The 27811-nt window shown below is 45.3% G+C and overlaps 1 protein-coding gene across 1 annotated transcript; it reads left to right on the forward strand.

Annotated features, from left to right (window-relative positions):
• Positions 1-1856: 1856 nt before the first annotated feature.
• Positions 1857-27415, forward strand: LOC144143166 (uncharacterized). Its single transcript, XM_077674968.1, has 5 exons — positions 1857-1891; positions 7206-7346; positions 19809-19890; positions 22950-23045; positions 27135-27415. The coding sequence occupies exons 1-5, from the start codon at positions 1857-1859 to the stop codon at positions 27315-27317; spliced, it is 537 nt and encodes a 178-aa protein (XP_077531094.1). The 3' UTR covers positions 27318-27415.
• Positions 27416-27811: the final 396 nt, after the last annotated feature.

A 27811-nucleotide genomic window follows, 5' to 3' on the forward strand; every position in this document is an offset into this window, starting at 1 on the left:
ATCAACCAATCAATCAATCAATCAATCAATCAGTCAATCAATCAATCAATCAATCAATCAATCAATCAATCAATCAATCAATCAATCAATCAATCAATCAAAGGCACCGTTACTGAATTTGTGTAAATCACTGCCATTATGGCCAATTTCATCGGTCATAACGGCCGAAGGAATTGCACATTATGCGTCGGCCAAGAAGCTTCGGCGCGTTACTTCCAAAATCGAATCAAATTCTTAACATAAAGCACTCTAATTACGATAACTGGCCAGTAAAATACGTTTGTTTATAGACGTTTTCTTGAATTTTTCAACTTGGCACCTTGAAGTTACACGGGCTAGGCTGTGTAACACAGCCTAGGCCTAAGCGTTTTCAACCCCCTAGCTCCTCAGCATAGTCCACGCAAAGGCAGGTACGAATAAGGGTAAAAACATACAAGGGTAAAAAACGGCGCATAAAAAAACGCGTGTTTCACCTAAAAGCGCAATTTAAAAGTTCAGAATGAACACGTGGTCTCTGAGAAGCTAACATCTGATGCTAAACCACCAGCTTAACGCGAATATTTCGATGGTTCCTTTCATTGGACAGGAGAGAAAGGAAGGGAATAGCGTGGGGGAAAGGTAAAAAGGAGGATGCAGGGGTACGAGTTGACGCAACTAAGGCGGCACCATGCGGTCATTTTTTTTTGTGGTTCGCAAGGCTAGCGGGTTCTGCAAAAGCGTAATTGCTGCACCTTGACGTCTTTTTTATAAAGGGTGACGAACTTCGTTGATTTAAGCGGTTGCTGCTGACAATAATTATAAAATTTGCCAGAGTGGAAGCCGCCTGGAGCCTCCGATTTTTCAATCAATCAATCAATCAATCAATCAATCAATCAATCAATCAATCAATCAATCAATCAATCAATCAATCAATCAATCAATCAATCAATCAATCAATCAATCAATCAATCAATCAATCCATTTATTATTATTATCTCAAAATGATACATGGGGGTTATATACAGAAGGAGGTCCCAAGGTCAAAGACTGTAGCGGGACCTCCTGCACAGAATAACTTAAAATACACTGATTAATAGCAGCAGATGAAGAGGGATGTGTACAAGAATGATGTAAAGTAGAGTCAATAAGTAAATTACATGGTAGCAATAACTATGCACAATCAACTTAGAAAAGAAAAACACTGAAAAACAAAGCATCAGGAACAATCTTGGTCACGTCTGAGGCAGGGACATCAGGTAGCACTTTAATTCTTTTTTGAATTTGTGGAATGTGTTAGAAGACTTAATGTCGGGTGGCATAGAATTCCATAGAATTCCATAGCCGAGAAGTGCTCTGTCTGTTTGCCGTAGTTAGTTTTTACTTTCGGTAAAATGAAATTGTGCTTAAAAGCAAACCTAGTGGTGTTAGTATTAACAAGACTAGCGGCCAAAAAAGAGAAAACGGAAACTCATTGCGAAGCACCTTAAACAAATACCTAGGTTATAACTCACCAGTTTGGAAACGGACAAAATATTATTTGAACAAAGCAATGAATGAGCATTCGCGCCATACGTGCTTGATGAGATAGTTCGAATAGCTTGTTTTGTATTATTTGTAATGGGTTAAGGTGAGTGTCGTATGTATTGCCCCAGCATGAGATGCAGTATGTAATATGTGGATGAATAAATGAATAGTATAGTGATATTAGCGTTGAATGGCTGAAGAAAGATCTTGCTTTAATGAGGATACGCATGCCGCAAGCCATTTTTCTCTTTACGTTAGCAATATGATGATGATACTTCAAGTTGGAGTCAAGTAGGACGCCTAAAAATGAGGAGTATTCACTAGCGACAATTAGGTGATTGTCAATGGTAACAATGGTAACAGATGGTGTGGATGCTATGGCCCTTTGGTGGGAATGGAAGACAACGGTCTTTGTTTTAGAAGCATTAATTTTTAATAAATTAAGATTACACCGCTGTAACACGTTACGAAGATCTACATTTAGTTTAGACGTTAGTGACAAAACAGTACTGTCATAGTTGTAGAGAGTGGTATCGTCAGCATATAATAGACATTTTGAAGAGGCAAGGCGATTCGGTAAATCATTAATGTATAACAAAAAAGTAGTGGCCCCAATATGGAACCTTGGGGTACGCCAATGTTAGTTGTTCTAGCTTGCGAGTAGACGTCACTTAGGTATAAATCAGATTTTGGAAAAGAATTACGTTACATGTTGCACAAATCATCAGCACTGTGATGACCTTAACAGTGCAGGTCAACTTCACTGTTTAACGGTCACCCTTCCTGCGTCGCGCGGCCAGCAAAAAGTGACGACCATTTTTTTGACGCTAAAACACAAGTTGAGATGATGGTCTCGCCATGGTGTCGTCGTTCAAAAAGAATGTCAGGGCAAGCGCAGAAATGTACCGTTGTGCCTCCAGGATCGCCGCACTGTCAATAGGAAAAGTCCATTGGATTCTATGTTTTGTAATACATGGAAGCTAGAAACAGTTGATCGAAATATTTTAGCGTGAACATTTCCTTCTGACAACTGTTGTACACAAAAAGCCACCGTTATGTAATCGTTGAAGTCGAATGCCAAAAGAAGTGCAAAACTGGGCCTTTGCCTTTTCTGATTTTCTGCCCTGTCAACAAAAAAAAGTCTGTGACGCGCCCTGGCTTTTTTATGCGTTATGTATTACATTGAAGGTAGAAACAGTAGATGTGGGTATTTGAGCGCGAGAATTTCCTTCTGACATTCGTTTCATACAAAAATGAGTTGACCTAACGCTTTCCTAAAATAGTGTGCCGTCAAGAATGACATGTCTATCGCGCAGTATAAGCGCGCAATGAGCCTCATATTTTGGTTAAAAATGTGTGGGTAATTCTTTTTCAAACGCATTAGTAGGAACGCATAATACAATCACAAGCATACGTACGAATGCCCGTTCCTCTTGTATACGGTACCCCTGCAACGGCGACCCAGAATTGGCTCATTCGTAATCATCGTTTCACTCCCATTCAGATTACCAACACTTCACTATCTGTCTTTGATTGGGCCTTGTTGATGAAATTGATCATGTTGTTGTCGCTCGTAAGCAGAAGAATACAGCAGTCTAGATGGACATTAAAGGAGCCATGAAGAGAAAATACAAGTTCGTTTAATTTGAAAGAACTAGGATTCAGTATCTCACTCAGCTCCGTTACAGCCACAAAAGATGCTTTTTTAACGAAAAAAAGCAAGAAGTAGTTAAAAACCTTCAAATTTTGCGCCACAGTAACGTGTTATGAGCCGGAATGACGTCATACGGGCCAACAATAAACCATAATTTTGAGTGCGTTAACTGCAGGTTAGCATTCAAGTGATGCGGTCAAATGGACCTAGAGGCCCCATTACAGACTTCCAGTCATGTGTCGTCGCCACAGGTCAGTTAGGCGGCCGCCAATCGCACAAACAAGGTTCCGTGACGCCATAAAAAAGTTGCGGGAAATTGACTAGGGGGTCGCGACTGCTTGACACGCTTTCTTTAATATTTCCGTTATTTGTTCGAAGATTGCGATGCTATTGGTATCATTGTTATCGGGACTAAGCAGTCTTTCTAATAAACCAAACTTGTATTTTGTCTTCATGGCTCCTTTAAGACAAAATTCAACCACTTTCACTTTGGAATAACTGCCTTCTGGAATAGTCCAGCTCTATTCCAGCCACGAAAGACGTTTTTGGATCAAGAAGACTCAAGGAATACTGCAAAACTTTCATTTCATACGGTACACAAAATCACCGGTAACGCATTGGAGGGAACATTGACGTAAGAGAAAGAACATTAGAACACAGCTGTCGGTGTAGCATCTGGTCGTAAGTTTTCAAGTGATACAACCAAACAGAACTAAATTTCATTTCATTTCATTTATTTTACCCTCAAGGCCAGAGGCATTACAGAGGGGAGTGGGTTACAAACACAAAAGAACAGATAATACAATGCAGCAAAAAAGGTAGGGTATAACAGGTCTATGTGGTTCCTAAAGTAACAATGTTAGCTAAAGTTATGCGAAACTGTTGGTGGTTTTCAATGGCGGCGATTGGTCCGGGAAGGTGGTTCCAGTCATATGCTGTGCGAGGCATGCAAGACTGAGAACAAGATTTTGTGCGACAGGACATTATTGCAACTTTATGACGGTGATCAATGCGGGCAGAAACATATGAAGGCGCAGAAACCAAGATGGAACGCAAGTAGGGATTGTGGTAGTATATTCTATGAAATAAACAAAGGCAAAAATACTGAGGACGATGGGCGAGCTGGGGCAAATGCAAGGTATTTTTCATGGATGTTACGCTAGATGCTCTACTGTAATTGCCTGTTATAAATCGCGCAGCGTTGTTTTGAACGAGTTCGAGAGATTTGATTAAAATTTCAGTGCCAGGATCCCATATTGGTGCAGCATATTCTAATTTAGATCTTAACAAGGATGTGTAAAAAAGTGTCTTAGGGGAAATAGGAGCAGATGAAAAGTTACGGCGAAGGTATCCAAGCATGCGGTTGGCGTTGTTAATTATTTGTTCAATATGCAATGCCCAAGAAAGCGACGACGTTATGTGAACCCCTAAGTAGCTATACGACGTTACGGCTTCAAGCGGGACGTTTTTGAGATGATAAATGGCTGGAGAAGATGAAATCCGTGAGACACGCATAGTTTTACATTTAGTAGGGTTTAGTTCCATGTGCCACTTCCTACACCATGCGGATACCGCGTCAATATCATGCTGAAGCATGTTAGTGTCGTTATCGTTGATTATTTCGCGAAAAATAACGCAATTATCGGCAAATAGGTCAATACTAGAAGAGACACAATCAGGGAGATCATTAATATAAATTAAAAAGAGAAGGGGGCCTAATACCGAGCCTTGAGGCACGCCAGAGTGAACAGGGCTAGGAGACGATTCTTGGTCATTACACGTTACGTACTGTGAGTGGTTCAGAAGAAATTGTTCTATCCACAAAAGTGTTACTGTCTATGTTAAGTTGGCTAAGGTTGAAGAGGGACGCGATTTCTGTCGCGGGAACAAAAAGTGGTCGACGCCAAACGACGAAAATGATCGCTGGGCGACTAAAGCTACAAAAATCGTGTCGCTTCGTCGCAGGTGTGAACGGGCCTATAGACTCATACGTGAAACAGCACAAACAGAGCAATCAGCGGAGCACTTCCTTACTCCCCACAGTCTGACTTAAAAGCAATTCACGTCACGTCACGTCTGACTCAGAGCAATGCAAGTCACGTAGCGTTAAATTTCAAATTTTATCCCTAACATTGTTATGGGATTTTATTTATTGCTGAAAAACCACGTCTTTTGGCCTTTAGAGGCTTGCTCTTTGAAATGAAGCACGAATACATATCTTGCCTTCATCCGAAGCACGCGGGATCGACTCCCGGCCATGGCGGCCTCGTTTCTGATGGACGCGAAAAGCGAAAACGGCCGTGTGTTCGAGATTTCGGCGCACGTTAACGATCCCCAGGTGGTCAAATTAATCCGGAGCCCTCCACTACGGCGCGCCTCATCGCCCGTGTAGCGTAGGCTCGTTAAACCTCGTAAAAATGGGGTTGCCCTGCTTTCGTAGAAATCGGTAAAACACGAAAGTGAAATGTGCCTTCACCGGATCAGTTGAATGTTCATTCTGCATCGGTACGAACTTCCACACCGCTATTTATATTCCGTCGGTATGACACCGTCAGACGCATCACACTGGATTGCACGCGCCGGAAGACTGCGTAAACCCGAATGAAACCACACGCGCTCGCAAACTATGCGAACGAAACTTAACGGGTTGCCAGCTTATCGTTTGGTGAACTCACGGTCCACTGCTGCGAAAGAGCATAATTTGCGGGGCTGTCTTGTGGGTGTGCTTGGCGAGCGACGACCTGCTGGCGCGTCGCTTTGGCAAAAGTGCGACCACCGCGTTCCTGCACCGTGGAGTGAACGGCAGACGGTTGCGTTGCGACGAGCTCAGCTGGCGCCAGCTGTCGGCGCTAATTAGCATCGTGATGCACTACTCTGCTTCACCTCTCGTAGACGGCAGCACCATTTAAATGGAGGTGGTTACAGGAAGGATATATGGCGCGTTCATACAGCTGTGTGCGCTTGAGCTCATAGCGCCGTGAGTAAAGCGTCTGCACCTCCCGTTGCGGCGACGTAGATCCCGGCTCGAATCCTGGCGCAGCCGCTTTAATTGAACTTTTCTGGCGATGTCATTTCCGTGACGGATATGACGTCAGTCAGATGTTACTGGATCCGGGCATAAAACTCTTTCGTGTTAAAAAATCTTTCCTTGACGATTCCTAATGACCTCTCAGCGACCGCGTAACCTTTTCTCCTTCCACTCGGTGGCTCAGTGGCTAAGGTATTGCGCTTCTGGAACCAAGGACGTGGGTTCGATCCCGGCAGAGGTGAGTGCTTTTCAAACAGGCGAAAAGCGAAAGCGCGCCGGTGTCGAAACGTTGGCGCGCGCTAAGTATCCCTCGCTGGTATAAATTAGTGCGGAGCCATTGACTACGGCGTGCCTCATAAGCCCCGGTGTAGCTCGGCACGATAAACCCTACAATCAATCAATCAATCAATCAATCAATCAATCAATCAATCAATCAATCAATCAATCAATCAATCAATCAATCAATCAATCAATCAATCAATCAATCAATCAATCAATCAATCAATCAATCAATCGATCAATCAATCAATCAATCAATGGATCAGTATATCAATACATCAATCGATACATCAATTGATCAATCAATCAATACATCAATCGATCAATTAGTGCATCTATTGATCAATCAATTAATCATCAATCAATCAATACATCAATGCATGTATCAATCAATCAATCAATCAATCAATCAATCAATCAATCAATCAATCAATCAATCAATCAATCAATCAATCAATCAACCAATCAATCAACCAATCAATCAATCAATCAATCAATCAATCAATCAATAAATAAATAAATAAATAAATAAATAAATAAATAAATAAATAAATAAATAAATAAATAAATAAATAAATAAATACATCAATTACTCAATGCATACATTAATCATCCAATCAACCAATACATCAATGCGATCAATCAATAATCAATCAACGAATCAATTAATACATCAATCGATCAAATCAATACATCAATCAATCAATTGATCAGTCAGCCAATTTTTCTCTCTCCTCGCAGCATTGTGCACGTGTGGAAGATTGTCCTGCCTTCGTGCCTGCTGAGCGGCGTGCTCACGGTGCTCACGTTCTTCATGGCCTGGCTAGTCACGGGTGGCGTGAACCACTTCTTCCGTGAGCTCGAACAGCGCGTCCAGTCCAAGTGAGCCACTTGCGCGCAACTGGCAGTACGTTACATGCGTGCTCCACATGATATCTCTGGGCAGTGGAAAGGGGGCGGATTTATGGCGTTTGGAAGAATATGACTGCTATGAAGTCTTGGTCGCACGCACTCGCATATATTGGCTGACATATACCGCATTGCGCCAGTAATTGCGCCCGAATCACGCAGTGCTACCACAGCAGAATGCTTTCTGGCTTAGAACGGAATTTAAATTCCGGTATGTCGCTGTTAGCTTTTAGTGCTGTGTAAACTTACCGATGGTGTTGCATTCGGGCAAGCATACCCAAGACGAGCTCCGTCGTCTCCGTCATGCGAGTGGTAGTGTAGGAAGCGAGCGTCCAGGAAATGTTGCTGCCTTGAAGATAACGACAAGAAGCTGAAGGCAAACTTAACTTGTTTACTGCATAGCGAGAGATGAGCCGAGGCAAGACAAGAACAATGCCCTGACGGGCGAGGTTACAGTACAGAACTCGAGCATAGTGATAGCACCGATTTGCTGCTCCAACAGGAATGAAACTCTGCGTCTGCTCCCCCACCCCCTTCGTTTTTGTCAAACAAGACTTCTAGTTTTAAATGCAGAGCATTTCAGTAACTCACGATGTCACCCGCGCTGTGCCGTCGTAATCCGCACCGTCCTTGTCCGCACCCCTCCCCCTACACTATATAACAGAAAATACTATCCGGCGCCCCGTTTCGATCCCTCGACCCTGCGGGCGGAACGCAATGTGCATGGTGCTCTACCGACTGCGTCACAAAGCCGACACAGAACGGGACGCTGTGAACGCGCCTTATATCGTTGACTCATTCAAATTACTGCTGACGAGCGCTCTCTCGTCAGAAGTTGCCACAAGTGCAACTACATTAACGTAACGGAAACTACTTAACGTCGTGCGCCCCCGGAAATGCTCTGCATTTGATCGCGCCCCTCGCGAGGGGGATGTTTATACAGGAACTCCTACTTCTAGCGGACTTCTGGTGCCCTCTTTCTGCCATTGTAGAGACTATGAGGCGGTCTTCGAAGGGCGCCAAATTTGAATTCTACAAAATCGATTTTTTTCCCTTGTGATCTCCTGCTTCCCGATCCTATAGATATCTAAGGACTTCTTAGCATCTATCCTCTTTTTCCAGGTCGTTGCCTCTGTTTCTTTCACTTCATTTTTTTGCACACGACGCGGCTTGGTACAGACACACACAGCGCTCTTTTCAGAGTTCGTGAGGGGTCGGTGGAAGTGGCGTACGCTGAGTCCGAGAGTGGGGGGAGAGGTGGTCTCCGCAACGGTGTCCGCGTCCTTCGGGCATGCAGCTACACGACTCGTTTGTTGCCGCCGAAGTTTCAATCACGCCGACAGCGAGGCGCCTTTGCACCGGCCTTTCCTATGCACGTTGCGGTGTGTTGGGATCCGTTGGCTCTCGCAGCAAGCCTTAGTAACCGATGCAGAGGCGCCAGGGTGTCGAACCGGAACCGAAACCGAACCGAAAACCGGAACCGAACCCGAATTTTTGGCCGGAACCGGAACTGAACCGGAACCGTATTTTTTCCGCCATTTTGGAACTGAACCCGAACCGGAACGAATCGAAGAAACCGTTCCGAACCGGTTCCGGGGCCTCAAAACTGTGATTTCTAGTTTTCCATTTCGGTACCCTACCTTGCGTCTGAAGACATTTTTGCACTCGCCAGACAAAACCATGAAATATTTTGCGTTGTCTGCAGTTCCCAAGGCCCATCATGTTTTCTTTTAATTAATTCCCTCAATTTAATGTAAAGTTGTTCGTATGTACTATCAGTTTGCGTTACGTACTGCCCATGTCTCCCAATTATCTTTTACATTTAGCATAACTTAAGTTATAACGTATATTACGAGGCAACATATCATGGAATATTCTTCATGGTTTCTATCTACATGGTGTTTGATTGATTGTGGGGTTTAACGCGCCGACGCAACGCAGGCGATGAGGCGCGCCGTAGTGGAGGGCTCCGGATTAATTTTGACCACCTGGGGATCTTTATCGTGCGCCGAAATCTCGTACACACGGGCGTTTTTGCTTTTCGCCTCCATCAGAAAAGCGGCCGCCGCGGCCGGGAATCGAACCCGCGACCTTGTGCTCAGCAGCGCAACGCCTTAGCCACTGAGCCACCGCGGCGGGTATCTACATGGTGTTTAAAATCGTGTAAAGTTTTCAATGTGTTGTTAATTCTCATGCATACCTGTCCGCTTGTGAAGGCCTTAAGGGACAACATCAACAATAAATCTATATCTTCCACTCATTCTAGTTTGAATGGGCAGTTATATACAAACAGCACTGAGACACCAACACTCGCAGTTCTCAAAATTATCCTCACTTTTTCTTGTATACAGTGCCGTTGTGTCCTATGGTTACTGCTATAAAAAAAAGATATAAAAAAAATGGGGAATCCTAATTTCCACTTTTAAAGTATATTTGATAGCATTTTCATGTTATATTGAATCTGCTCAACCTTAAACTTAAGAGGCGGATGGATTGAAGTCGATTATTGCGGATTAGCGGGTAGACTGGGGTGAATTAGTTAGGTGAGTGAATGAGCTAATGTTAATTAGTGGGACTGGTGCGTTGATTCATTTGGATTAAAGGAATTAGATGGTCAGTTAAGGCGGATTCGACGGTCGGACCAAACATTATATCTTTGGGGTCCTTGGCATATGGAAATTTACAGCGTTCTCCTTCTCGACCAATCAGGAAATTTTGTCACGCACAAAGGAGCCCTAAAGTTATGTGACGACCGCCTGAATGCTATAAAAGGTCTTTCTTTATGCCCGTATTGCGCTATTATGTTGTTGCTATATTAACATTGACATCTCGGACTATGGTTAATAACTAATTGCCTAATGCATATTTTATATTCATCAAAGGGTTTTCAAAACGTGTGTATATATGAGGGTAGACAGTTTGAAAGAAACTAAACTGCAAGGAAAAAAGGGAGGGACGATCAAGTGGTTTGATGCAAAGACGCCCGATAGCACTCTTCAATGCCTTCTCTTTGTGTTACCGTTCTGCAGCCTCCACGCGTGTAGCATCTCAAGCCCCGAACACGGCCCCCTCTAAGCTGAGGAAGCGGCGACAGCACGTGCGCTTAGCCAAAGCGGCGCCAAAACTCCTATAACAGACTCTCAGCAGGCGTGGCCCAACTTTGCCAACGGTCGATTGCATGTTACAACACTTCCGATGATCAATCAGAGACCACCAACGTGACCAGTAACGATTGTATTGGCACGAGCTCATACTAGCATCCCCGGCAAACACGATCACCGACCTCGTGGGTCGATATTTGACTCGCTTAGCCAGCGCTGATGAAGCCCGGCCCGAGTGCATGCACCCTGCAGTCACAGTCCAGGACATTACTCAGCACTACGGCCTCTTCCATAGAACGTATTCCTCCTCGCACAAATCGCTACCGATTAAACAAGAAAGATTACTCCCACCCTGTGGGCATACACCTTCCCACACAACACCAGACTTCACCTCTTTGACGGGACACAACTCTCTCCATTTCGTTGCTTCTGTGGAGAGCCTGGGAACATAATACACATAGTAGGCGGCTGCGACAAGTGTGCCGTAGATCCATCCCAGCTCCACGTTTCCATAGAGAATTGGGAGACAGCCATGGCCAGCTCCGGCCTGGAAGATCAGTTGGTCTTGATGGAAACGGCTGTCGATTCAGAGGTCGCCTCTCTGAAACTTTGCCTCGATTGAATTAAACTTCATTCTCGCTCTCTCTCTCTCTCTCTCTCTATCTCTCTACAAGTGATCATTACTGCTACTTGTGACTTCACTTCGCTATCATCTTTCTTAGAGCCCAATTGCTGGCGCCAGTCGCTGAAGGGCCATTAGCAAGTTCCTATCTCCGGTGGTTCCCGATCCAATGCCGTCCTATACGCGCCGTCCAATGAGTCTTTGTATCCATTCTTTCTTTCTAGCAGCTCTGTTAGCAGATAAAAGATGAGCAGAAGAAAATTTCTCTAAATGCCACCGGCCACGCTTGGCAGTCGCCGCCACATACTCGTCACACTACTTTAGTAGTGTGACGACACCGCAGGACCGGCAGTCATGCCTTTGCATCTTTTGACGCAGGTCGTACTGCTCGGATTCTTCCCGTTTCCCCGGGACGTCAACTTCGCCAACGAGGCGTCGACTTCGCTGTTTCTCCGTGACGGTCGCCTAAACCTTACCGGCTGCGGCGAAGCAACCTTCCACACCCTGGCCGATCATCCGAGCGCGCGACCTTCCCTACACGAGCTTCTGCCCGCCGCGACCGGTGGCCCCTTCCTGCTCCCCCGAGCAATTACCGGCTCTGGACAACCATGCCTACTTAAGGAGCCTCCGCACCGGACGCAGACGGGGCACGACACCGCAGGACCGGCAGTCATGCCTTTGCATCTTTTGACGCAGGTCGTACTGCTCGGATTCTTCCCGTTTCCCCGGGACGTCAACTTCGCCAACGAGGCGTCGACTTCGCTGTTTCTCCGTGACGGTCGCCTAAACCTTACCGGCTGCGGCGAAGCAACCTTCCACACCCTGGCCGATCATCCGAGCGCGCGACCTTCCCTACACGAGCTTCTGCCCGCCGCGACCGGTTGCCCCTTCCTGCTCCCCCGAGCAATTACCGGCTCTGGACAACCATGCCTACTTAAGGAGCCTCCGCACCGGACGCAGACGGGGCACGACACCGCAGGACCGGCAGTCATGCCTTTGCATCTTTTGACGCAGGTCGTACTGCTCGGATTCTTCCCGTTTCCCCGGGACGTCAACTTCGCCAACGAGGCGTCGACTTCGCTGTTTCTCCGTGACGGTCGCCTAAACCTTACCGGCTGCGGCGAAGCAACCTTCCACACCCTGGCCGATCATCTGAGCGCGCGACCTTCCCTACACGAGCTTCTGCCCGCCGCGACCGGTTGCCCCTTCCTGCTCCCCCGAGCAATTACCGGCTCTGGACAACCATGCCTACTTAAGGAGCCTCCGCACCGGACGCAGACGGGGGCACGACACCGCAGGACCGGCAGTCATGCCTTTGCATCTTTTGACGCAGGTCGTACTGCTCGGATTCTTCCCGTTTCCCCGGGACGTCAACTTCGCCAGCGAGGCGTCGACTTCGCTGTTTCTCCGTGACGGTCGCCTAAACCTTACCGGCTGCGGCGAAGCAACCTTCCACACCCTGGCCGATCATCCGAGCGCGCGACCTTCCCTACACGAGCTTCTGCCCGCCGCGACCGGTTGCCCCTTCCTGCTCCCCCGAGCAATTACCGGCTCTGGACAACCATGCCTACATAAGGAGCCTCCGCACCGGACGCAGACGGGGGCACGACACCGCAGGACCGGCAGTCATGCCTTTGCATCTTTTGACGCAGGTTAGTTACCTCCGCTATTCAACACAGTACCGAAGTGATAACCCCTTTCTTGTTGCGGTGTCGTGCCCCTACGACCCAGACTGGCGCCGTGCTATTCGCGTGTGATAGATGCCATTGCATTTGACTTACTGTGTCACTTGTTACTGATTCTGTGCGGTGACGTTGAGCTAAACCCTGGTCCTACCACAGAAATTCTGGCTGCCATAAGTAAACTTCAAGAATGCCAAAATGCTATTCAAACTGAGCTAAAATATCTGAAGAACACACAGTTGTCACAAGAAAAAACGATCACAGATATCACTAACAGGCTTGCCGCACTGGAAATCACGCAACCGAAAAATAATCCAGACCCAGTTGTGCACGAGGCAAGTGCAATCAAACGTGAAATCGCGGTCCTTCAAGCGGCTCACACAGATACCAACAACCGAATGCGGAGGAACAATCTTCTGTTCGTGGGTATCGATGACGCAGAAAAAGAGACGTGGCAGGAAGCTGAAAAAAAAAGTAGAATTTTGCTCTGCCACCTTGAAGCTGCAATTGCACGACAACGCTATCGAACGTGCCCACCGCTTAGGCAAATTTAGTAACAACAAAAAAGACCCATAATTGTAAAGTTAAACCACTTCAAGACTAAAGAAAATATCCTTGCTTGCGGCCGCCAATTGAAGGGAACTGATTACGCCATCCGAGAAGATTCCGCTCCCGCTACTCGTTACGCGCGCTCCAAATTAATACAATTCATACGACCTCAAAAATGTGCCTTCAAACTCTCCGATGATAAACTTCACGTAGGAAGTAAATCGTATTCTTACGACGCGGCAACCGATACCGTTTTAGAGTGCGAAAGCTTCCCTGCGTTTGCGCCGTTCCCCCCTCAGCATCATCTCAGTGCCGAAGCATGTGGTAACTGACGCACAGCAAACAACCAAGTTCATTCAAACAACCGTCCATCCTCTTCTGTAGATATCAACATTGCTTTCACCAACATTAGAAGTGTAGTCCCGAAACGAGATCAGTTACACAGTTTTATCACAGACATTGACGCCGACGTAATTCTTCTCACCGAGACATGGCTGAATGAAAACATTAAAGATTGTGAAGTTTTGCCCTTGAACCTAAATTACACACTATACCGCCGTGATAGAAAAGACAAGAGAGGAGGTGGCGTTCTCGTAGGAATTAAAAGTAGCCTGTCATCCTCACTCGTCAGCCGCGATGACAACCTTGAGCTCACATGGGTGTGTGTGCACAATTCATCGGTTAAATTAGTGTTCGGCGTTTGTTATCGACCACCGGACAGTAATCCGCTTTTTTGTGACCACCTTCGCAACTCCCTCACAAACGTCAAAGATAAATTCCCCGAAGCGCCAATTTTCCTTTTTGGAGACTTCAACTACCCTCACATCAATTGGTCCCTTCTCGCGGTGGCTAATCAGTCGCCCTCGAATGAACCCAAACAGTTTCTAGACTTGGTACTAGACTTTAACCTTCACCAAACAATAACGACGCCTACTAGAGGTGACAACGTACTTGATCTTTTGCTCACCAACTGCCCTGATGATGTATCAAGTGTAACAGTACTGCCCGGACTTAGCGATCACAACCTTCTTCATGTAGCCCTCTCTATGCCAATAAAAAGACGGTCACCTACGAAGAAATTAATCACAGACTATAATAGAGGAAACTTTGAATTAATCAATAAAGAACTTACTCACTACTATGAAAATTTTGAAAAGTCGTACGAGGCTCGTTCAGTAAACACCATTTGGGAACTCTATAAAAACATGTTACTCAGCTTAAAAAAGAAATATATACCTACAATCACTGTAAAATCAGACTCGAATAACCCATGGTTCAACAAACACTTAAAATCACTGCTAAACCGGAAAAAGCGCCTGTATAGAACCGCAAAAAGCAAAAACAGTCCAGAAGCATGGGAGCGACACCGCCTCTGTGAGGCTGAATACATCAAAGCTTTAAATGACGCCAAAGACAAATATTTCCAAGTTGACTTGATTTCAATACTCCGCACAAACCCAAATAAATTCGGGCGCACCATTTCCACCAAACCACAAACTAACCAGATAAACCTTGTCGATGCAAGTGAGGAACCCATAGGCGTCAGTGATTCCGCAGCAGCCCTAAACGAATTCTTTACATCGGTCTTCCACGATTTTAATTCTTGCCCTATAGAACCCTTGCCCAACTTCTCCCCCAAAACAATGCCTGAAATACAAATAACCCTGGATGGCATAACCAACTTAATCCGCTCTCTTAAAATATCATCATCAGCAGGCTGCGATGACATCAATGCAAAATTACTTAAAGGTACTATACATATCTCTAGTAAATTTCTGTACCTTATATTCAAACAGTCCTTAAGCACAGGAACCTTGCCTGACGATTGGAAAAAAGCGAAAATAGTCCCCATTTTTAAAGGAGGCAGGCGCGATGCATCTTCCAATTACGGCCGATTTCTCTTACCAGTCTCCCATGTAAGCTCCTCGAGCACATCATAGCATCTAACCTAATGTGTTACTTAGAATCAATCAATTTTTTTACCCCTTCCAACACGGCTTTCGTAAATCTCTGTCTTGCGAAACTCAATTAGCCTAATTCACACATGACCTGCTGCAACACATGGAAGACAATCTTCAAATTGACACAATATTCTTGGATTTTTAGAAGGCCTTCGACCGCGTTTCTCACAAACATCTGCTTGCAAAACTATCTCCCCTTGGTATCAGTCCAAACATTATAAAATGGCTTGAACAGTTTTTAACTGGACGCGTCCAGTTTACCTGCGCCAACAATTTCCAGTCAGCTCTAACCAATGTAACCTCAGGTGTTCCCCAGGGCGCAGGCTTATCTCCACTCTTGTTTTTGATTTACGTAAACGACCTCCCTACTAACATAACATCAAAATTGCGCCTTTTCGCGGACGATTGCGTCCTGTATAACCCCCTTCTTTCACCTAATGACACTATCGCCCTACAACATGATCTAGACACCATCGCTGCCTGGTGCGAAAAATGGCATATGTCTTTAAACCTCACAAAATGCAAAGTAATGTCTTTCACGCGCAAACATACCACCATGAATAACATTTATTGCATTCACTCCGTTCCTATTGACCACACCAGTGCTTACAAGTATCTATGACTTCATATGACGCCATCTCTATCATGGGTGACACATATCCAAACAATCCGCTGTGAAGCTTCACGCACACTTGGGTACTTGCGACGCAACTTAAAATCCGCATCTTCCGAAATAAAAAAAACTTGCATATTTAACATACGTTCGACCGAAACTTGAGTACGCATCATCCATTTGGCACCCATTCCAAGCTTATCTCAGCGATGACTTAGAAGCCGTGCAAAACCGCGCTGCTCGTTTCATTGCTTCAGAATATTCAAGACGAACCAGCATAACAGCCCTAAAACAAACTCTGTCTCTTCAACCGCTTGCTTCGTGGCGCATAATTTCTCGCCTCTGCCTCCTGCACACCTTTTGCTTTACTCGGTCAGGATACGCCCTCCTGAAACGCCCGTTTCGGACATCGTCCCGTATATCTCACACTCACCCCTTGGCGGCGATAAGGGGCCGCACGACGGCGATGAGCAGCTCATTCTTTCCCCACACCGTCACGCTTTGGAACGCGCTGCCGAACAACATTGCTTCGTGCAGCGATCGCACAAAATTTCGCGGAAAACTAACGTATATCAGCTACCCAAACGATGCTACCTAAAGAGCCCACCTGCCTTCTTCGTATCTCTTTTTTACTCTTCTTTCTTTGTCTGTTATTACACTCTTGTAAAATTTATTCATTAGTCTTGCTGTTGTCACTTGAATGTTCATTCCTGCTTTTATTTCCTTCTAGTGTTGTTTCTAGTTACTATGTGTGACCATTGTCGCTTTTTTATATGTTACAACCTCGACGTACGCCTTGTCATTTGAGTGTTAATTTCCTTCCTTTTTATTTCCTCTTTTGTTGTCCCTTGTTAACTTGTGATCATTTTTACTTTTTTACACAGTTGTTGAAAACCCGATGTACGCCATCACTTGAGTGCTGATTTCTGTCTTTTTATTTCCTCTTTTTTTGTTATTCCTTGTTACATTTTTGCGAAGATGTTACAACCTTGATGTACGCCCCCCCCCCCCCTTATGTAATGCCTCCTGGCCCTTAAGGACGAATAAATGAAATGAAATGAAAAACATTTTGCAGGTACAGTTAATGGAGCTCTTCAACACTTTAGATAAACTCGCCGCGGTGGCTCAGTGGCTAAGGCGTTGCGCTGCTGTGCTCACAGACGTGATTTAGATTCCCGGCCGCGGCGGCCACTTCTCTGATGGAAGCGAAAAGCGAAACGTTCGTGTGTTCAAAATTTCGGCGGATGTAAAGATCCCCAGGTGGTCAAAATTATTCCGGAGCCCTCCACTATGGCGCGCCTCGCCGTCGGCGTTGCGTGGGCGCGTTAGACCCAAAAATAAATAAATAAATAAATAAATAAATAAATAAATAAATAAATAAATAAATAAATAAATAAATAAATAAATAAATAAATAAATAAATAAATAAATAAAATAAATAAATAAATAAATAAAGCAGTAAAAAAATAAATCAACACTTTCGATAAGCGCTTTCACTCTTCTTCGCACCTGGAAGCACTGCGAAAACTATAGCTATTGCCAGCACAGAGCAACAGTGCGTGATTTGCTCTTCGCTGCGGATACACCTTCGTTTCTGCTTCGCTTTTGTGGCTCTTTTTTAAGTGGCTATCAAATTCGTTCTATTCTGCAACTTAAGGAAAGCCGGAAAACAGCCGCTACACTGCTGTAATAACGTCATTCAGCGGTCGATGAACGCGAAGAACGGGAAGGAGAGAAAAATATTTTCAGCAAGTTTCGATGTTATCTGACGAGAAGGGAGCAGTAATTTTTCGCTGAGGCACATTGCGACCCCATAATCTAATGTGTTGGTTGACTACTTTCTGCAAGCATTCAAGATATAGAAAAAAGTTGAAAAAAGTTTTGCAGGGTCGCATTAGTTTGGGGAAGACAAAATATTTGGACAAAGAAACCTTCATTATGACTTTGTTTTTATGGCGACTTGATAAGGAAACGAAAAACGAGCACAAAAAATTAACAGAAAAAAACGCGCCTGCTTTTTTTCTTCGAACCCATTTCAACCCGTTTGAACCGGTTCGAACCGGTTCGAACCGGAACAAAATGGTGCTCTGGAACTGAACCCGAACCGAACTCGAAAGGCTTGAACCCGAACCCGAACCGAACCGAAAAAAATTCCGGTTCGACACCCTGAGAGGCGCACACTCGAAAGGCGCACGTAGTGGAGGCTCCGCCACAAAGCAGAAGAGTGCTGCACGAAGCTTGAAGCACATCGGAGCGCTGTTTCGTAACAAGAGTTATTCTGAACAGCAGCAGATGCATTCCTCGTAATCACGATCGGCAACTGGACGCCAGAGTTCGATAAATATTGCCGAGATTTCTTGCGTACGCTGACCACGATAGTGCTCAGCTAAACCATAAACATACTTGGAAGATAGTTTCTCACCGACGAGGACAACAGTGGACGTTTTCTAACAGGGTAATTTATTAATTATGCACATTCCACGCCCACTTATCCTGTGCAAGCATCAAAAGGTCCCCTAAACCTTCGCCAAAGCCATTTCGGAATATTTTCCCATTAGGCTGTGTTCAATTTACACTAGTTTGCACATGCACACTGTTTAGAAACGTTTGCACATGGCGCAGGAAGGATAAGCCTTCACGACGTTCATTTTGCAATGATGTGGGTTTTGAGCCTGCAAAGTATATCAGGCGTTTTTTTTTCGGAATGAGCCAGATCCCGAAGCCGAAACTAAGTCAGATAAAACTGTAGTGAAAAGAAAAACTCGGCCAGTTCCCCTTCAAAGAGGTGGCAAGAAAATAGGTCAGGTAACGCCCTGCAAATGTGTACGCAGATCGTAGTTCGTATCGAAAATTAGCCAGATCCTGCTGTTTCGCGGATCAACATGAGCCAAATTCATTTCTCCAATGAGAGTTTGCTTTTGGCTTAACTGTTCAGACTGTTTCGTGGATGGTTTCAGAAGTTTTTTCTTTTTGCTTTTCAGAGCTTGCTTATCATGAATGCAGACGGCAATCAGGAGGTCGGTGAAATATCTGTCCCCAGGTGTCGACGACGAAATGAACTTTGAAAAACTGAACGAAATGAAGCTGAGAGATGCGAAACAACGATGTCGCGTCGTCACCCGGAGTAACTCCTATAGGGAGTTACTCCCATATGGAGTAACTCTCAATCGGTGTTACTCCCTATAGAGTAACTGCAATTTTTACTCCCATATTTAAAAGTTTTGTACGTTACTGAATCGCCGCTGCTCACAAGACCTAGAAAGTCCCCCCCTCCGAGGATACGAAGCGCTTCATGAAAAAGATATGAGCCGCCTGCTTGTAAAGCGTTTCGGAAATTCATGGCAAGGTAATGAAGAGCTTGCTTATTTCTTGAGTGCCTTCAGGCGTGCCCGAGAAAATTATTCTACGAAAGAATTCCAAAAGAGCTGCTAATGGGGCCAAGAGGACTCACCTGCTCTGCATGTATAGTTTTACGGTTCTTCAAGCGCTGTTACATATGTTGAACGCCTTTTCTGCCAAAACTGAATCGCACCATTCTTGAAAGTCAATTTAAATAGTTTTCATAAGGATCCCGCGTCAACTTCAGAGTTTCAATTTAATATGAGCCAAATCCAAATTTATCATCTCAATATTACTCAATTTTCCTGCATAATTTTTAATTACTTGTCGCCATAAAATTCCCCTAGCTGACATGTAAAGCATATCATATAATAGCTAGGACAGCGTTGGATTTAGGTCCGGTAACAAACTTCCGCTTTTTTCTTAAAGTCGCTTTAGGTGCATTTGGCTCATTTAAAAAAAAAAACGCCTCATGTACAGTGAAGATATAGTTGAAACAGAAATGAAGACACGAAGGTAACGCTTCCCCATCCACTCCAGCTTTATTTTTGAACAAACCACTACCCAGTTGCACAACCAAAGCCGGTGGACCAGCAGCCTGGGAGGACGACAGCGTGACGACCCTCTACAACGAGCGCCTCACCACGCAGGTTCGTGTCAGCGGGGTTCTCGACAATGATTACAATCAAACCCAGCCCCGATCTCCCAATGAAGTAAACTGCGTAAAATATATCTTATATAACATTCGAACAGGCAGGAGTTCGGTGCTTGATCCGTTTTTTGGGAGAACCAGCGTTGTAAATGTCTTTGTTCAGTATATTATCAACGACATCTGCTCACCTGTAACAGGAAAGAAACAGACTTGTTCTCGTAGACGCACAACATTTAATGTCTGATACAGCGACCCGTCCACACAAAAACTCTTTCTGCATAACCATATTCATTGAGACCGAAGGTAATTGGTTGTGCAAAGGTATCTTAACTATGGCGGTAACATGGGTGCCTCTCTTTGGAAGAGCAGAATATTGCCGTGAACCATGTATGGGTTTGTTTGTTTATTTATTGTTTGTTTTTACTGCCCGGCCGCGCCCGGATCTCTTATCTGTGTCCCAAGCGAAGCGCATGTTACATTCTTTATTTTTATGGCGCACGTGTTACCTCATTCAGGTAAGGAGACTGTTTCGCCCTAACGTCACTAGCCTAGAATAATCTTGTTTGATTTACAATGTTCTGGATGTAAATCGACGGTTCGAGAACCACGCGCGCCGAAAGAGAAAAAGTCTGCAGAAAAGATGCCTCGGTATTCGACTCGCCGACGCTCGCCTGCGCACGTCCCTGTGTCTACTGCTGCTTCGCCGCCTGTGTATCGTTTGAGTTGTTAGGGGAGCACGAGTTTGTTCCAATAAATGTGTTCTCCTTGAAGACAACTGCGTCGTCTTTGGCTTCGTGACAATATCATGCGAAAGAAATGTATTTGGGCTGGGAACGTAATGCGACGAAACGAGAATCGGTGCACCCCCATGGCAACACATTCGTCACTGAGAGGCGGGAGCGCACTAAGGAAAGACGAATAACTGAGTGGAGGGACGAAATAAGAACATTCGGAGGCAACGAATGGCCTCGGGCAGCGCCTCGTAGCACTGGTTAAAGACGTAAGAGAGGAACCTTCATCCTGCAGAGGCATTACATAGGATGACGACGAAACAAATCTGTATTTGCTAAACCCATTATCGAATTCTAATTGTAGCTACCAGAAGATATTGATATTTTAACCCAGCGCCACATGTCAGCACGTGGGGAGTGATTATTATTGGTGATTATTATTAAAAGAAATACGCATGCTTTTTTATATTTTACATTCTTTTATCTGGAGCGTTATTTTGATTTCTTATATTCTTGTATCTGAATGCTGCCTGGTCTGGTAGATTATGGCACCGGATACCACGGGAGGCTCTGGTAGGTAGGTTCAACCATGCTAGGTGAGGCTGCCTGGGACACAAACTGCATTTCCTGACCAGACAAGGATTTAGCAACCTTGCATGGTTGAGTACATTTGCTGAAAACCTCCCAATGGTTATACAATCACACCATCGGCCTTCAGGAGCTCGATAGGCGTGGCTGCAGATCTTTGGTAGAGACCGTCATCCTGCAGTGGATAAAGAGTTGTCTATACACCGCCAATAGGGGTAGCGCTTATCCAGTGTCTTTGTCCTTGTGTGCTTCATTTAGAGCTGTAGTTTACTTCAATGACTGTGAAACGTGCACTTCAAGTGCGTTACTATTGTTTGTCTCTCACATCCTTGAATAGTTCACTGAAAGTGGTTAGCAATTTTTTGTTCGCCTTTTGTATTCCGTAGTTACCCTTTGCTTGAGTTTCTTAACCACGCGGAATTATTTTCGTGCGATTCATCACCAGCCTATCTACGCCCACTGCAGGGCAAAGGCCTCTCCCATTATTCTCCAATTATCTCGGTCCTGTGCCAACTGTGCCCAATTTATCCCCGCAAACTTGTTGATCTCATCTGCCCATCTAACTTTCTGCCGCCCCCTGCAACGCGTGCCTTCTCTAGGGATCCACTCTGTTACCCTTAATGACCAGCGGTTATCTTGCCTTCGAATTACATGCCCTGCCCACGTCCATTTCTTCTTCTTAATCTCTACTAATATGTCCTTAACCCGTGTTTGTTCCCTGACTCACTCCGCTCTCTTCTTGTCCCTTAATGGTACACCTATCATTTTCCGCTCCATTTCCCGCTGAGTCGTTCTCAATTTAAGTTGAACCCTCTTAATTAGCCTCCAAGTTTCTGCCTCGTAGGTTAGTATCGGTAAGATGCAGCTGTCATACACTTTCTTCTTCAGCGACAATGGTAGGCTGCTATTCATTATCTGAGAATGTCTGCCATATGCACCCCACCCCATTCTGATCCTTGTAATTATATCTGCCTCATGGTTGTGATCTGGGGTCACAACTTGGCCTAAGCAGATATATTCGCTTACCACTTCCACTGCCTCGCCACCTATCTCAAACTGCTGTGCTGTCCCGAGGTTATTGATCATTACTTCAGTTTTCTGCATATTAATTTTCAGGCCCACGGTTCTACTCTGTTGGCCCACTGCGGAAAGCATGCTTTGCAATTCGTCCCCCGAGTTACTTAGCAAGGCAACGTCATCAGCAAATCTGAGGTTACTGAGGTATTCTCCATTAACCCTTACTCCCACCTGTTTCCAATCCAACGTTCTGAATATTTCTTGTGAGCATGCTGTGAATAACATTGGGGAGATTGTGTCTCCTTGTCTGACACCCTTCCTTATAGGTATTTTGCTGCTCTCCCTATGGAGGATGATGGTAGCTGTAGACCCATTGTAGATATCCTCTAGTATTCTTACATAATGCTCATCTACTCCCTGGTTCCGTAATGCCTTAATGACTGCTAGGGTTTCGACCGAGTCAAATGCTTTCTCATAATATATGAAGGCTATATATAGGGGTTCAGTATACTCAGCGATTAATGAAAGCAATTTCGTGAGCACGTCGCTAGGCTGCTCAGGCAGTATTTAACCCACGCGCGCCTATGTTGAATAGTATCCAATCCATTATCAATTGTTCACAGCCTTCAGTATTGGATTCATACTTTTACACTATCATAAAAGAACCAGTTCGAATTTTTCAATACGAAGATACTGACGATGATTTCTCTCCCTTTCACAGATCTTTGTGTGGCTGATTTTGCTGTGTTGGACGATGGCAACCCTGTCCTTGCTCTGCCGCTGCTTGACGGCCGCTGACTTTGGAGGCGGCATTGAGGTAAACATAGGGGCGCGTTCGTTAGCCGACGCCTGTGTTACGGAGGGATTGGGAGGGCATCGGTGTTTACACAAAAAACCATTGTTTACGCAGCGTTTCGTGCTTCGGTAGAATACCGTCGGATATAAGGACAGCTATATGTCGCAGTAATGTAATAGGTGTAATGTCCGACCCACAATACTGAAAAACAAATCGTGTTTAAAATAAAAAGAAACAAAAAAAGTTTCAGTAACAATACTATAATGACAACCTAATGCAGCACGATCAAAACTAAACCGTCGGCATAAAACCATACCCGTACAAGTGAACACTAATACGAATGATGCATTCTCTGGCTGTGTAGGTGCACTTTCGAATGGACATTTGCACCCCAATGCTGTGTATCAGAAGTCCTTCTCTTATGTTCGCAGTAACCGGAATTTACTAAGGATAAAATCTGGGTATGAGAGCCGCCAATTATAAAATTGTAAGCAGAGTACGTCAAGAGTCTTTCTGAGAAATTTGTTTTGTATAATACAAAGTACATTCTTGCCTTAGAAACAACGTCACAATGAGTAGGACTGAGGTCACCAGAAATTTCACGCTCTTTTTTTTTTGACTGCGTGTTAGTTTCATTTGCTCTCCAGGATGTTAAAGCCGCAGTATTCAAGCAACATGGCGTGTAGAATTTTGATCCATTCTGTATACGTGAGACGAGCCATTGCAGCTACTCATAGCTGTCACAACTACTCCTCCATAAGCGTAAGAGAACATGACGGCTACAGTTCATTTGTGGATGTGGGTATGTTTTCATCATCATCATCATCATCATCATCATCATCATCATCATCATCATAATCATCATCATAAACACCACCGTCACCATCATCACCACCATCATCATCATCATCATCATCATCATCATCATCAGCAGCGTAGTAGTCATCATCATCGTCGTCGTCATGACCGTCGTCGCCGTCGTCACCACCACTACCATCATAATCATCATCATAATCATTGTAGTCATCATCATCATCATCATCGTCATGACCGTCGTCGCCGTCGTCGCCACCACTACCATCATCATCATCATCCTACTTAGGTTCGCTGCAGGACGGTCTCTCCCATTGACTTCCAACCGCTCTCTTCCATGCGCTGCTCGAGTCCACGGCTTACCACAGAGTTTCTTCATTTCATCCCTCCATCGGGTGAATCGTCTTCCTCTTCTTCTAGTCTTCTCTCTTCTTCTCTTGGTATCCACTTTGTTACCATAACTGTACACCGGTTTTCGGTTTGTCTCATAAATAAAGGGAAGAAAAAGAGCTACTCGGGAGTGTGGGCGTCCAAATATCGCGCCTTATTAAGGCGCCGAGATAACAGGCCTTCATTAGTCATGCCTGACATTTTGCTGTGACCTGATCTTGAGGTGTACACACAGCTTGCATACGTCATTGCAAGCCGGCTTGCACAGTACAAACGCCGACGTGCAGTTGGCCGTTACCATCACTTCAAACAGAGCTCATATGTTGCCTTTGTTCGTCTTTCTTTTCTAGACGTAATAATGCAGTAAAGTTGTTTTCCCGCGTGAGGGGCTGACAAATGTTCAGAATTACTTCTAGAAAAATAGGCAAAATATATGCCACTAGAAAAACACACACAAAGAAAATGAATTGCCGCGATTCCTTTTATTATCTACTCCTTAGCCCAAGCTTACAGTGAGAGCTGTGAGAACGGCGACGTACCCGTACATTACACCGTCCCTGGCAGAAGTAACAAGACGAATACGTGGTGTACAGGAAGACAATTAAAAGACGAACAATACAGCGTGGAGCTAGCAGGTCGTCGGTTTCTAAAGGTCCATGCATTCCGTTTTAATAGTGTGTAGGAGTCACGCCTATCTGTCGACGCGAGTGGTTCAGACAGAAGTACTGTCGTTCCTCATTTAGGGATGCATTTGAACAGCGGCTGAAGCGTCCAGGGTTTTCAGATTTATGAATTCTTGTAGCACAAAAAACGCTGCATAGTTACAAGTGAATCACGTCCTGACAATGACCAACCAAGGATGTGCGTTGTCAGCGCTTCACTAGCACACCAGAAAACTGCTCAAGGAAAAGTGAACCTCCAATAACGTCCATATCGCCTGAGCTTGGTGTAGCTGTTAAAAGTCGCAACCAGGAAATAATAACGTTGGAACCATAGGGATAAGTCTGGACAAGTTTTTATTTTTTGCTTAGGCGGGAATGATCGCTGTTAAATAATTCATCGATCAATGAGACCCAAAAGCACAGTAGGTTCCCCATATTTTAGCTAATCGCACTAAAACACACATACAAAAGTACTTGTGGGTATTGTTGCCGTTAGGTCTTGCGTTACAGTTTCAGTTTGAAATTATGCAGATACAATTATACAAGTATATCCCCGGCAGCAAGGGTAATTTGAGGAAAGAACAAGTCGAATACGGAAACGAAATCAAGAAATAGGTTAAAACACGTCATTGAACATTCGTAACTGAAGTTACCAGATTGTATACAGCCATCACAGCCAGCACTGTTCACGTTTCGAGCAGATCGACAAAATCTCCGACGTCAGTGGTTTTCAGCCAGAGCCCGGAGCCTTTTGCATCAGTTTCACAATGTCCTAAAAGGGAACAAGAAGCCAAAGCACAACCTCATTCGATTCAAAAGAACTAGCATTTGGTAACACACTCAGCTCCGTTGCAGGTGAGCAAGACGTTTTTCTTGCGAAAAAACGCAAGAACGCAAGAACGTTCTAATTTTGCTTACGTAATATGGGTAGGAGTGATGTAATATGCGGCCATCACTAAAACAGTTATCTGCGCGTTAAGTGCACGTTAGTATTCAATTGATACAAAAAAATTACACCATCTTCCCGAAGGGAACTATGTGGTGATGCAAAGCATGGGGGTTCCGTGTAGGTTCCACACCGGAGGAGAACCGGCGCAGGCGGTGTCTGGGAGCAGACTGAACGCCGCGCAGCGCGCGCACCTGCTTTTATACAGCTGGAGGAGAGGAGAATGGAGGAGAGACGCGCATGCGCAGTGGGGGTGTGGACGGCGCAACAAGGGAGGGACATAATCCCGACCATGAGGTGGCTCCTGGAGCGACAGGGTTGCCGGTGTCTTCCTGGGCCGGCACGAGACGAGCACGCTTCCCCTTTAAGGGCTCCTTGAGCGACAGGGTTGCCGGTGTCTTCCTGAGCTGGCACGAGACGAGCCGAGCGGCGAGGAGGAGAGCGGCGTTATCTTAACTGGCGTGGAGAGGGGTACGTGGAGGAGAGGTGTGGACGCCGGACGCCGAGGGACCACGGAGGGTCGACTTTGCATAAAAAATATTGGCTGGCGATTCTGATACTCGCTAGTGCGATATTTGGGCGCAGCAGCGCGCTGAGGCAGCACTCTCACTCGTAGGTTCTCTCGACGGCAGGGATGATGAGGGTCTGCGTTGGTGGCGCGAAGGGCGTCTCAGGAAGGGACCGCGACCCGCGTCTTAGGCAGGGAACGCACATCATCGTCGCGCGCACGCTACCCTCACATTTTCGCCAGCGTCGCACAAACGAGCCTGTCGTGTGGGCACAGCAGACTGCCCCCCCCACTCCCCCACCACACTTTCGGAGAGCTCTCGCGCCGCCACGGCGAACCGCCCTGCCCTGACAATTTCGAGACACTTTCTTTATTTGCTTTCTTTCACTATTCGGTCTCGCCATCGTTCACTCGGTTACGTTGACAACGCGGCTCAGCCCAGAGACGGCCGCCAAAGGGCTGCGCCCTCAAAAAAGGGAACCAGAGGCACCACTCTAGTCGCCCGGTTATGTTTCTTTGACGGTGGTTTAGGCCAGCGGCAATAGCCCAAACAAGATTCCGTGACGTCATAAAAAAGTCGCGGGAAAGCGGATGAGGAGTAGCCACTGCTTCGCCTGTTTTATTTTTTATCTCGATGATTTGTTTGAAGCTTGCGATAAAGATATCATTTTTATCGGGCAAAGTAGTCTTTTGAATGAACTAAACTTGCATTTGGTCGTCATGTCCCCTCTACGTACATTATATGAAGGAAGGTGACTCAATTCGATTGAAATCTTCTGCATCTGACGCAGAGGGTGGTGCCCAATGGCGGCGAACCTGGGGAGTACATCAGCGGCATCCTTTTCTCCATCTACAGAGCCGGCTCGGTACCGGCTTTGGCTGTGGCCGACGCTGTCGCACGTGCGGGCTCTGGACAGGACACGCCTCCACTTCCAAGAGAACCACGCACTCCTCGATCACACCGTCCCTCCTAGAGAGAAGCTTGCGAAAACTGAAATACAACTTTGTCTGCGTCGATTTTTGGTGAAATAACGTGTGCCACTAAAATATATCATAACGTTTGTAGCCCTCCGCTTGCCTGCTTGAAATAAAATCAGGTTTAGTTCGGGCTTTCACCTTGCACGTGTCTGGTAAAGTGAACATGATACCTACGAAAAGACGAAATAAAAAAAAATCCTCGTGAGATATCTTTTACGCGTACTTTCGTTCGAAGAAAATACAATTAGAATTACATTTTATGTGGTGTTGGTTTTTCAAAGCATCATAATTGTTCTGAAATGAAGTTTACCGTGAGGCTATAACAGTTCGGCGATACCTACAAAACGACCAAACGTCGAAGCTTTGTGGGATACATTGTACGCGTAATTTTGTTGAAAAATAAGTATGAAGTTTTGAAAGTATTGAAACTTGTTTTTTTTTTAAGTGTGCCACTAGGATATCTTAAAAATGTATAGCTGACCCTTGTTTG

This window comes from Haemaphysalis longicornis, unplaced genomic scaffold, assembly GCF_048455015.1.
Source record: "Haemaphysalis longicornis isolate Haplotype H1 unplaced genomic scaffold, Haemaphysalis longicornis Haplotype H1 scaffold_6, whole genome shotgun sequence".
Lineage (NCBI taxonomy): Eukaryota > Metazoa > Arthropoda > Arachnida > Ixodida > Ixodidae > Haemaphysalis > Haemaphysalis longicornis.